We start from the raw sequence: 13,023 nt of genomic DNA, 5'->3' as shown, positions 1-13,023 counted from the left end.
GAATTGCTTTATTTAGTGAATAAAATAAGTGAATAAAATACCCTACTTAATGGAGATGAAAATTAGTTGAGCTGCAGCCACACACCTGACTCGTGTGTGTAGTGAAGGTGAGATGAACACACACCTGACTCGTGTGTGTAGTGAAGGTGAGATGAACACACACCTGACTCGTGTGTGTGGTGAAGGTGAGATGAACACACACCTGACTCGTGTGTGGTGAAGGTGAGATGAACACACCTGACTCGTGTGTGGTGAAGGTGAGATGAACACACACCTGACGTGTGTGTGGTGAAGGTGAGATGAACACACACCTGACTGTGTGTGTGGTGAAGGAGATGAACACACACCTGACTCGTGTGTGTGTGGTGAAGGTGAGATGAACACACCTGACTCGTGTGTGTGTGTGGTGAAGGTGAGATGAACACAGACCTGACTCGTGTGTGTGGTGAAGGTGAGATGAACACAGACCTGACTCGTGTGTGTGGTGAAGGTGAGATGAACACACACCTGACTCGTGTGTGTGTGGTGAAGGTGAGATGAACACACACCTGACTCGTGTGTGTGGTGAAGGTGAGATGAACACACACCTGACTCGTGTGTGTGGTGAAGGTGAGATGAACACACACCTGACTCGTGTGTGTGGTGAAGGTGAGATGAACACACACCTGACTGTGTGTGGTGAAGGTGAGATGAACACACACCTGACTCGTGTGTGTGTGAAGGTGAGATGAACACACACCTGACTCGTGTGTGTGGTGAAGGTGAGATGAACACACACCTGACTCGTGTGTGTGAAGGTGAGATGAACACACACCTGACTCGTGTGTGTGGTGAAGGTGAGATGAACACACACCTGACTCGTGTGTGTGGTGAAGGTGAGATGAACACACACCTGACTCGTGTGTGTGGTGAAGGTGAGATGAACACAGACCTGACTCGTGTGTGTGGTGAAGGTGAGATGAACACACACCTGACTCGTGTGTGTGGTGAAGGTGAGATGAACACACACCTGACTCGTGTGTGGTGAAGGTGAGATGAACACACACCTGACTCGTGTGTGTGGTGAAGGTGAGATGAACACACACCTGACTCGTGTGTGTGGTGAAGGTGAGATGAACACACACCTGACTCGTGTGTGTAGTGAAGGTGAGATAAACTGAGAAAACAGGCAGTGGGTCAAACCACTGTGAGGAAGGGGAGGGGGAAACGCAACTGTTTCTAAATGCATTTTTGCGGGGTTTTTTCTACTTACACAATTATTTTAGGTATACATACATATATTTTTCATATTATAGAGAATACATATAATAGAGAGTGCGATTTTTTAAAATATTTTTATTGGGGGGGACAACCCTTGGACAGGGGGGGACATATCCCCTCCGTCCCCCCCGGGATTTACGCCCATGCCCGCGAGATGCTTGGCACTTGTTGGCCCTTTTGCCTTCACTCTGCGGTCCAGCTCACCCCTAAACCATCTCAATTGGGTTCAGGTCCGGTGACTGTGGAGGCCAGGTCATCTGGTGCAGCACCCCATCACTCTCCTTCTTGGTCAAATAGCCCTTGATGCCTTCAGTGTGAATCTACAATTTTCATAGTCATGAAAATAAAGAACACTCTTTGAATGAGAAGGTGTGTCCAAACTTTTGGTCTGTACTGTGTGTGTGTGTGTGTGTGTGTGTGTGTGTGTGTGTGTGTGTGTGTATATATATATATATATATATATATATATATATATATATATATATATATATATATATATATATATGTATATGTATATGTATATATAAATAATGCGTATATATGTATGTATGCATGCACTTCATTCTTCATTTACTTGATAAAAAAAAAACCCTTAAAATAATTTGATAATAAAAACAGATTAAACATAATTAATCTGAGCAAATTAGAAATGAGCAACTTGTGAAGAGATGGACTACTAGTAGCAATGTTCTCACTCTGGTCCTGGACAGTTTTCTTAGGGTGACTGTAAGGTTTTTTTGTGGGTTTTTTTTTCTTTTCTAAAATAAATAAAATGCAATTGTAAATTCCGAGATGAATCACAGAGCTGTTTCTTGAATTCAGAAACCACTTTCCTTTCAAAACATTTATTTGTCTCATAGTGAAAATGTTGGTGATGAAAAAATAGATAATGGAGAAAAAACAAATTACTCAATGAAATGGCTTTTTAAGGCATTTTTTACAAACGAACTGTGGTCCCCCAATTCTATCACAACCATCTCAATTTTGGTTAATTAGACTATTAGCTGATAATCAGGTGTGTTGGAATCAGGGAAAACACAGGACATGGTACTCCAGGACCGAGGATAGCGAGCTATAAATTGGGCGATAGCACGCATGCGCAGCGCAATATAATTCCTCACACCGTAAAAGGAATTTAATTAAGCAGGTTAATTACTGTACCTATCTTTGTATACTGCACTTCTGAAATGTAGCAGGGCACACTAAGCTCATGCTTTTCTACAATTAGAATTAGGTTTCGATTTCAGCCACATGCTGACTAAGTAAATCCACATGGGAAACCTACGTGACTTTACACCATGAGCATCTCTCATTTAAAAGATCTCGATCAACATGTGGGCTCATTTGATCTTCACCTTGTGATCATGTCGCATGTGTTTCTTTGGCTGCTTCTTGTCATCACCCCGTCTCTCCAAACACGTGGCCCTGACTCTCAGGTAGGAGAAAAAAAAAATTATCATAGAACCAGTGAACATCACTTATTTCTTCTTTTTAGCTACATAGACAAGAATTGCTCTTAGTCTTAACTCTTATAGACTCTAACTGCTCTACTGGCTCTGAATTTGCCTGCAATTAAGTTCTCAATCCACTAAGCACAGGTCAGTTATGCACATCATATCCACATCTGTATTACTAAAATACAGTCTAGCAAATGTAAACGATTTGTTCCTTTTATTCAGATATAAACAATGTAATTTTTGCCAATTTGATTGCAATGACTGCATTTAATCAATATAATAAAAAGTGTATTGCATTAATTAGATTTATTCTATTTAATTCTTATACATTTTTATTTTATTAAATATTATAAAATGTATATATTATTCAACCAAATGCATTTTTTTTTTGTTTTAAAAATGTTAAATGTTAATAATAATATACGGCGTTAATAAAAAAAAAAAATGTAAATTATGTTTTGCAATTCCTGAATTTTGTGTACACCCCTACTTGATTTTTATTTGGACCTGATGTCCTGTCACAGAGTTGTCAGAAATATACAGGCCACATGTATAATATATGGCCAGTATACATGCCAAGTGTGTACTGCAATCACGTGATGGTCATTTATCCGTTGGTGGATGATGTGTGCGATGAACACGTTCAGAAACAGAAGAATGTTTGCTTTCTAAACAATATATTGTAGGACGTGATCAAATGCAGGTGGCTGCTATGACTGGGTGGCCAAAATGGGAACGGCATGATGATGATGTAAGCACGAGTCACTGGTGTACTTTTATTTTATTGTATATTCTTAGATTTATAGAGCATGGATCATTTCTATGTACATGCATTACAGCAATGAGTGTTTTTATCCGAGGTCAAAAATGTCATTCCGAATCCAGTCTCACCACAGAGGTCCAACTGGATCTGACAGATATGATCAGTTGAAAACTGAGTGTGTAATTTTCTTCCATCTTCTTCCCATTTCCACATGGGTTTCCACCAGCATTTTTTGTTTTCTTCCACTTCATAAATTCATGCCAGTATGTGGGTAAGTAGAGCCAGTCTTAGGGACAGAGCACAGCTATGTACTGTAGTCTAAACAAATTTGGGTCAATTTGGAAATCTGGCTCATGTGATGAGTTTGTATCTGTACGAGTTCATATTTTACAGGACCGTTATATTTAATACAATTCATGATTTTATTTAATATACACATTAGATTTTATTTAATATGAATTTTTGTTTTATAATGAATGTATCCCGGCTGAACAACCACCATATAGAACACAAGCAGAGGAAACATGATGATGGTGATCAATAATATCTCTGTTCTCTGTCATGTTTTCTTTACTGACTCCCTCTGTCTCGTCTACATTAACCCCATACTTCTTGTTGCCTTCTGCGTTGCTTGCTGTTTGCTTTGTAAACTGATTTACATCTGTGGTGTGTGAGATCCAGGAAAGGATACGCCAGTGGTAGATCGAAAAAGCCACACAATGACAAGAAATAGGTTGATAAGCTGAAAACAGCATGTGGTGAGAAGAAGAAAATTGATCAAATCACCAAATAGATTTAAACTAAAGATAGAAGTAGAAAGAAATACAGATATTTGTGTAAAAAAGGTAATGAGTGAAAGGAAAAAGCTGTCCCAAAAATAGTGAATTAAAGTAACGATACCAGATAAATCTTCTTAAGTACAGTAATGAAGTATTTGTACATTATTGCTACCATCGCTGGTGCACTGTGATGACTTGGTCTTTCAGTCAGGCTGAATTCTCCAGTGTTGTTGGAATTGGTTCGGTATCCAGACTAGGCTTAAATGCATACATGTGCGCACATTCGTGGAATTCTAAATTAATGACGAAGTGAACTTGAAAAGCCCAGTTAGAATCAGTTCTGTGTAACTTGTTATTTTACGTTCTCTGGAATTGAGAAATGGGAAGTTTAGTCTGGGAAGGTTAGGGAGTTTTAAAGACTTGTGATTCGCACCAAATAGTTACACTTGCGTAAACAACAACCTTTCACTTTCCTACAAAGACTCACATAAGTAAAATGTCTAATATATTTTTATCTTTCTAACTCTTATTTAACTCAGAAGAGCAACTGGCCATAATGGGACCCATAAGTGGCATGTTAAGACAGAAAGTATTGACCCTTGCATGGTCCTTAATAGTGGTTATAATGTACTGGGATTTTTCTTTGCACACTTTGACAGAGTATATAGTTGAACTTATAGCTAAACACTTTTAAGTGACAACTGATTAGCGATTTAATGTTTAGTGAAATGCACTTGTAAGCATTCGGATATAATCATATAATTACACCAATTACATATAATATTATTAATATTATTATTAATATAGCTCCATAGCCCTGCTGAGTGGTGATGAGTAAAGCTATTAGTGAAACCTCATGGGTGATTGCTTTTTGCTTTTTAAATTAATTTAAATGTGTGTTTTCTCTTTTCTTTTCACGTAGGACTACAATGAGGATACCGGGGAGAAATTAAAGCCTAATAAAGGTATTTGCACATAACTCACTGAATTTCAAGCATTACTCAGATCATCCTTAATATTTGCAAATCATTTAGTTTTTATAATTCCTAAAACAAAATGTATTTCTTGTAAAAGCCTTTTCTTTTCTCTAAATCTTAAGTTTATCTCTCGAATCATGTTGTCAATATTGTTTTAATTACAGTGATTGGAGATGCACATTTTCTGCTGTATGGCATCTATAAATATCATCAGCACAAATGTACATATTACTGTATGTGGGATATTGATTGCAAGAGACTGGACAGGATTCACACTTTTACCAAACTACTTGTGTTCATTCGTTTCCTGGTTTTTCATCCATTTCCAGAAATTGTAATTCTTTGTTTTGCTCTGTTTGCTCTTCAATTGAAGGTTCACAAGATTCACCTTTGACCTATATTATAGAACTTAATTGATCATTGGTTGATCTGATTTATCTGCACAATTCATCAATTCAAGACACATTTACAAAAAAAGGGTTCCATAGAAATGCCCAGATGTTTTGGGGGTTAAGACTCTTCAAATGAGAACCAGTATAAGATATTTAGATCAACATGATAAACTATTGATAATGTAAGAAACAGCAGGCAATTATACACAATCTATTAAATAAATGTATCAAAACAATAGCGTTTTGTTTTGTTTTGTTTTTAATGTGCACAGTTGACTACATTGATGTGATTGAACAAGTAATTTTGATCTTTTCTTATTTAAAAAATTCTCTAAAGATCCTTTTTTAATTACAGTTTATATTCCATAAAGGGCTTCATTTGATAGTGAGACTCTTAGGAAGATCAGAAAATGAACACAAAGTATAAAACACCACTGAAATACACTCGTTATCATGTTCAGGAAACAAGGTCCAGATGACTTTGTTACATAGCACATTAGAAATTAGAAAGAAGGTTTACAAAGATGAGTAAATTGTGTAGATAAAGGAAGGCATGTATGTGGTCAAAAACCTTTTGGAAAAAACAAACAAACACATGTTATGTTGACATTTTACTGATTTTTTACCCAAGGATGAAACAGGATACGGTTGAGCAGACCCAACCATGGAAGCTGGGTGGCCTTCTAATTAATAGCCCTTTACCACTAAGCCACCACTTCTATTATGTTTCTCTACACTGAAACTGAATTTGACCTTCCTTGTGTTCTTCAGGGATTACCACCTCGGACCTTATTTTGCAAAGTAGCTGCAAACCTCGTGAAACTTTAATCAATGTTTATGAAGAATTTCCAAACGAGACACAATACACCATTGTGCCTAGTTGTGTGCCAATGCAACGGTGTTTGGGTTGCTGTACAGATGAGGCTACAGTGTGTACGCCTCGGAAAACCAAGACTGTCAAGTTGGAGGTATGAGTGATGATGAACATAAAAAAAATGAATCACTGAAATAAAGTTGTCTTGTTCTTTAAATGATATTGCCTCAGTTCTCATGTTTATCTCCAGAATCTTAACTCTAAACCTGATGCTGTTATGTTTTTTAAATAGGTGATCCGTGTTTACTCTGATGGTACACAACAAACCATCAAATTGAATTTTAGGAACCACACTCATTGCAGTTGCAGGTAAATCCTTCTGATACAAGAATACCTCATTTCTCATCTTAAACCCTTACAAACTTACAAACAAGTTACTCCTTGTTGAATTTTTTGTATTTCTCTTGACCAGATTTATTAACAGAATTTCTGTATTAATAATAATTTGACCTTTTTTGTGTGTACTTTTTATTCTCATTTTATTTATTTTTTTTTTTTTACAGATACAGATTCCTGGAATAATTAGTCCGACATCCTTTATTGAGGAGTTATTTAATCATTTTTAATAAATATGTTATCTTGTAATTATTTTTTTTATATTTAACATTTATATGTGGTACTAAACAAATGATTGCAAATTACTGTTTTGTGAATAAACAAGATTAACTTAAAAGCTGTCTGTATTGAATCTTTACATTGTTTTAGCAGAAAAGCAGTCAACAAGCCTTTTAAAATATAGAATTTATAGTTTAATCTGTCACCTGTGGACCTAAATAATATTTAATTGAATTTTGCAAAAAATAAAAAATAAATAAATAAAAAATACATTAAAGTAAAGTCTACATGGCATGGCTAGTGATTATTCTCTTTTCAACATAAAATAACTACATAAATCCCAACAATGTGAAAAGAACACCCTAATTATTACTTATCAGTCCCTGCCACTTTTCAGAACTTAAGTAAATAGAGTTATTTGCTTGTTTGTGTAAAAATCACAGATTTATCATATATATATTATCTCAGACAAATAATATAGAATTGAAGATCTGCTTTTATACTTTTATATCCAGTTTCATGGAAAATAATGTTATGCCCAAATATAATAATCACTATAATCCACATTCACACTCATAAATTAATCATAAATTAATGATATGCTTTTCATAGTGCATTGAACGTTTTTTACTGATTATTTTGCAGTGTGTTGCCTATCATTTAAATCATTTAAATCTTTTACTCAGAATGACGTGGTTTTACACATTGGTAGTGTTTCCTGGGATTTTTGATCGTAATCATCACAGGCTACGAAAATAAGAAGCTTTTTTTTATGCTTTGCTATCTACCATCCAGTGGCAGGAAACACTACGGATGTGTAAAACCACATCATTCTGTGTAAAAGATTTAAATGATTTAAATGATAGGCAACACACTGCAAAGTAATCAGTAAAAAACATGTTTAATGCACCATGAAAAGCATATCATTAATAATGATTATATATATATATATATATATATATATATATATATATATATATATATATATATATATATATATATATATATATACATGTATATATATATATATATATATATATATATATATATATATATATATATATATATATATATATATAAAATAACTTTGTTGATTATTTATATATAACACTTAAACAGAAAAAAATTGAACATAAGAATCAAATAGTTTGTTTGGTTGGTTACTCTTTCTTAGTTTGTATTTTATAATAAGTTATTGTTGAATTTGATTAAGTAGTAATCAGGTATTGACTGTTACCTATTAGTTTATGTGATACAGTAATGTGACTCCATACACATAATACTTGTTTTTATCTTATATAAATCTATAACCTTTTATTAAACATTTCTGTGGAAAAGAAAATCATTGGTTAAAAAAGTGAAATTGTTTTGCGGTTCAAGCTGATGATGACATTTCCTGTGAATGTATAAAACAACAGGAAATAATTAGTTGGTGATTTTATCTCTGTAAAATCTACTTTATGTTTGGCATTTGCCAGAAGGTTACATCAAAATGCGAGAAAAGTATATAACTATATTACATAATAAGAATGAAGCTTAACTTTAGCATCACAAAAACATTTCTATATTGGTAAAGTCCAGTGTACAATTTACAACAACACTTTAATGTAAAATTAAATGTTAGAAGTTTCATGATTTATCTAACATTTATTCATACCTTTACAATGTCCCTCATTCTAACTTTTATTTTAAATAAATTGAATAAATTAAATTATATATTTTTTAATAAAAATAAATTCAAATGTAGTTTTTAATGCAAACTTTTTTTTTTTACATCAATGAGCTTTAATCTAACATGCAAAAAAACTGACAGTTTTATAAATGTAAATGTATATCTTTTTAAATGTAATAAATCAGACCTCCGTTGTTACACCAACAAAATAGGTCCATATTTTTAAATGACACTTTTGTAGGCAGGGATAAAAATAAGAAAAAAAAACTAATAGCATTCGTTACGGTATTATAAAGTGATAGATCTGTTTAAAAAATAATCGTCTGAAATGTTTTTTGTTTGTTTCTTTGTATATTTAAAAGAATAACAATATAACATAAAGATTCAGGTACAAACGTTTGAATTATACAATTAACTATCCACATTTAACGTAACAAAAAACAAGTAGAAGATAATGAGTATAAGCAAACAACAAAAAAATATGTTATTAAATAATACTAGACAGAGTAATCCAAAAAACAAATAAATAAATAATAAAAGGAAGGAAAAAAATATATATTAAATAAACTAATTTATTAAAAGAAAAAAATTGATCAGTGTATCATTGATTGGTACGGAGTATCAAACAATAACAGAGAAGATTTGTGGTTTTCTGTTAGATTCAACGAGTTCAAAAAGTTTTGTATTTCACAGAGGAAAGGCAATATTTTAGACAATTTACATTTTTACATTTACACAATTTTCATTTGTGAATGTAGGACATTAAAATATAAAAGTTGACGTGTTCAAGGCTTGGCACTATGGCTGAAAAAGATTATTATTTCCCGAAAACGTGAAATTATTTATTTGTAATTAAGTTCCCACCAAAAAGCTTGTTATAAACCTCTGAAATGTTGTCTATGTAAATACGGAGAGAGAATGCTGGGGGATGGTGCTATATTAACATATATCCCATGTTCACCAGGGGTCTTGAATGGATGAACTATTTTGTCATTTGTCTGTGGTACATGTTATTTTTTAAAGTAGCTTGGACTGCTTTCTATGTAGTTTATGTTAAATCTTCTATTTGTTTATTTTAATTACGGTACGATTAATTCTTCACCATTACCCAGTAGTGTGTTGTTTCTGGTATGAGGTGGGACGGCCAAGTGCCCTGAATTATCACTCTTGTTTCTCTTCATATCGTATAAATCTTTCGCCTTTTACTAAAGATTTCCGTGGAGAGGAACATTATGAGTATCAACTAATTTTTTTGTGGCTTCACTTTATAGTGGAGCTTCCTTTCTGAGTATAAAAACAGATTCCAAATATATTTTACTATGTTTAGATGTGGTAGTGCTTCATTTCAATAAATGTAAACAGTATTAATAAACATTTGGTAAACTTCAATGTTGGCCTTTATTAAATTTAGTAGTTTTTATAAGTTCATCATTCTTTGACGTTAGTAAAAAACATACATTTTGAAGATTTCCATGCTTCCTTCCTATTAGTTTGTTCCTTATGAGTAAGCCATTAGTGACGGTGGCAAGGAAAAACTTCCTGAGATGGAATGAGGAAGAAACATGGAGGGAAAAACAGACTCAAACAAAGAACCCAGCTGCATCTGGGTGGCACCGAATGTCCTTTTGTTTTATAGTTTTATCATTGCTGGACTGAGCTGTTCAGTGATGTGTCCTTAAATACAAAACTATCATGCACTGGAACAGATTGTAATTTGTTCAGATTTATTTTTCTGGACCGTTTCATACAGATGTTTGCCAAAAGTTCCTGTAGTTTACTGTAGTTTCATTAGTAAATTCAAGAAAAAAATGCTGGGGGCGGGCTAATGATATGCATCCCATGGTGCTTTGCATCTCGCACGTTCGTAAAAAAGTTTCTTAAGGTCATTTGGCATATATATATATATATATATATATATATATATATATATATATATATATATATATATAAAAGAGAACTAGTTTGCGTTACATTTATTTATTCTACTGTGTTAACTCCTCACCATTACCCAGTAGTGTGTTGTTGCTGTTATGAGGTGGGACGCCCAAGCTCTCCAGATCATCACTCTTGTTTCTCTTCATATCGTATAAATCTTTCGCCTTTTACTAAAGATTTCCGTGGAGAGGAACATTATGAGTATCAACTAATTTTTTGTGGCTCCACTTTACAGTGGAGCTTCTTTCCAGTGTATAAAAACAGAATCAAAGCAGCATTTTTGTTGTTTGTTTTGTGGTGATTTTAAATCTTGATTAATTTATTCTCAACTATATATGATTTAAATTTAAAATGGTCTTAGATTTTGTTATTTAAATAGTTCAATTTTGTAGTTTGGGGAAATTAAATGCATTTTTCTTTGAAGAAGTCAAAACCAGTATTTTGCCATGTGAGGTATAATTACAACTAAAATTATTCAAAATATACAATTGTTATTTTGTAGAGTGCTTTTAACAATGGACAATGTCTCAAAGCAGCTTTACAGAGATAAAGAGGTTATATATTATTACTGTTTACTTCCTATTAGTTTATTCATAATGAGTAAGGAAGTAGTAACGGTGACAAGGAAAAACTCCCTGAGATGGCATGAGGAAGAAACATTAAGAAAAACCAGACTCAAAAAAAAAAAAGAACCGATCCGCATCTGGGTGGCACCGAATGTCCATTCTTTATAGTTTTTATTATTGTTGGACTGAGCTGTTCAGTGATGTGTCCTTAAATACAAAACTAATCATGCAAACTTTAGTTTTCATTAATTGGAACAGATTGTAATCTGTTCAGATTTATTTTTCTGGACTGTTTCATACAGAGGTTTGCCAAAAGTTCCTGTAGTTTACCGTAGTTTCATTTGTAAATTACAGAAAAAATGCGGGGCGGGCTAATGATATGCATCCCATGGTGCTTTGCATCTCGCTTGTTCGTAAAAAGTTTCTTAAGGTCATTTGGCATATATATATATATATATATATATATATATATATATATATATATATATATATATATATATATATATATATATATATAAAAGAGAACTAGTTTGCGTTACATTTATTGATTCTACTTTGTTAACTCCTCACCATTACCCAGTAGTGTGTTGTTGCTGTTATGAGGTGGGACGCCCAAGCTCTCCAGATCATCACTCTTGTTTCTCTTCATATCGTATAAATCTTTCGCCTTTTACTAAAGATTTCCGTGGAGAGGAACATTATGAGTATCAACTAATTTTTGTGGCTTCACTTTATAGTGGAGCTTCCTTTCTGAGTATAAAAACAGATTCCAAATATATTTTACTATGTTTAGATGTGGTAGTGCTTCATTTCAATAAATGTAAACAGTATTAATAAACATTTGGTAAACTTCAATGTTGGCCTTTATTAAATTTAGTAGTTTTTATAAGTTCATCATTCTTTGACGTTAGTAAAAAACATACATTTTGAAGATTTCCATGCTTCCTTCCTATTAGTTTGTTCCTTATGAGTAAGCCATTAGTGACGGTGGCAAGGAAAAACTTCCTGAGATGGAATGAGGAAGAAACATGGAGGGAAAAACAGACTCAAACAAAGAACCCAGCTGCATCTGGGTGGCACCGAATGTCCTTTTGTTTTATAGTTTTATCATTGCTGGACTGAGCTGTTCAGTGATGTGTCCTTAAATACAAAACTATCATGCACTGGAACAGATTGTAATTTGTTCAGATTTATTTTTCTGGACCGTTTCATACAGATGTTTGCCAAAAGTTCCTGTAGTTTACTGTAGTTTCATTAGTAAATTCAAGAAAAAAATGCTGGGGGCGGGCTAATGATATGCATCCCATGGTGCTTTGCATCTCGCACGTTCGTAAAAAGTTTCTTAAGGTCATTTGGCATATATATATATATATATATATATATATATATATATATATATATATATATATATATATATATATATAAAAGAGAACTAGTTTGCGTTACATTTATTTATTCTACTGTGTTAACTCCTCACCATTACCCAGTAGTGTGTTGTTGCTGTTATGAGGTGGGACGCCCAAGCTCTCCAGATCATCACTCTTGTTTCTCTTCATATCGTATAAATCTTTCGCCTTTTACTAAAGATTTCCGTGGAGAGGAACATTATGAGTATCAACTAATTTTTGTGGCTCCACTTTACAGTGGAGCTTCTTTCCAGTGTATAAAAACAGAATCAAAGCAGCATTTTTGTTGTTTGTTTTGTGGTGATTTTAAATCTTGATTAATTTATTCTCAACTATATATGATTTAAATTTAAAATGGTCTTAGATTTTGTTATTTAAATAGTTCAA

The 13,023-nt window shown here is 33.3% G+C and overlaps 1 protein-coding gene and 4 non-coding genes across 5 annotated transcripts; all 5 read left to right on the top strand.

Annotated features, from left to right (window-relative positions):
* Positions 1 to 2,352: 2,352 nt before the first annotated feature.
* On the top strand, positions 2,353 to 7,169 carry LOC124398303 (vascular endothelial growth factor A-A). Its single transcript, XM_046868405.1, has 5 exons — positions 2,353 to 2,696; positions 5,182 to 5,224; positions 6,400 to 6,596; positions 6,735 to 6,811; positions 7,006 to 7,169. The coding sequence occupies exons 1-5, from the start codon at positions 2,559 to 2,561 to the stop codon at positions 7,022 to 7,024; spliced, it is 474 nt and encodes a 157-aa protein (XP_046724361.1). The 5' UTR covers positions 2,353 to 2,558; the 3' UTR covers positions 7,025 to 7,169.
* Positions 7,170 to 9,890: 2,721 nt separating this feature from the next.
* Positions 9,891 to 10,007, top strand: LOC124398509. The gene has a single exon (XR_006928068.1). It is a non-coding gene; the product is annotated as a U5 spliceosomal RNA (small nuclear RNA).
* A 783-nt stretch (positions 10,008 to 10,790) lies between these two features.
* Positions 10,791 to 10,905, top strand: LOC124398506. Its single transcript, XR_006928065.1, has one exon. It is a non-coding gene; the product is annotated as a U5 spliceosomal RNA (small nuclear RNA).
* Positions 10,906 to 11,859: 954 nt separating this feature from the next.
* Positions 11,860 to 11,973, top strand: LOC124398507. Its single transcript, XR_006928066.1, has one exon. It is a non-coding gene; the product is annotated as a U5 spliceosomal RNA (small nuclear RNA).
* A 793-nt stretch (positions 11,974 to 12,766) lies between these two features.
* LOC124398503 lies at positions 12,767 to 12,880 on the top strand. The gene has a single exon (XR_006928062.1). It is a non-coding gene; the product is annotated as a U5 spliceosomal RNA (small nuclear RNA).
* The last annotated feature ends 143 nt before the right edge of the window (positions 12,881 to 13,023 follow it).

The sequence above is a fragment of the Silurus meridionalis genome, chromosome 15, assembly GCF_014805685.1.
Source record: "Silurus meridionalis isolate SWU-2019-XX chromosome 15, ASM1480568v1, whole genome shotgun sequence".
Taxonomy (NCBI): Eukaryota; Metazoa; Chordata; class Actinopteri; order Siluriformes; family Siluridae; genus Silurus; species Silurus meridionalis.
The sequence above is the reverse complement of the archived record's forward strand: the minus strand, read 5'-3'. Positions and strand labels throughout refer to the sequence as shown.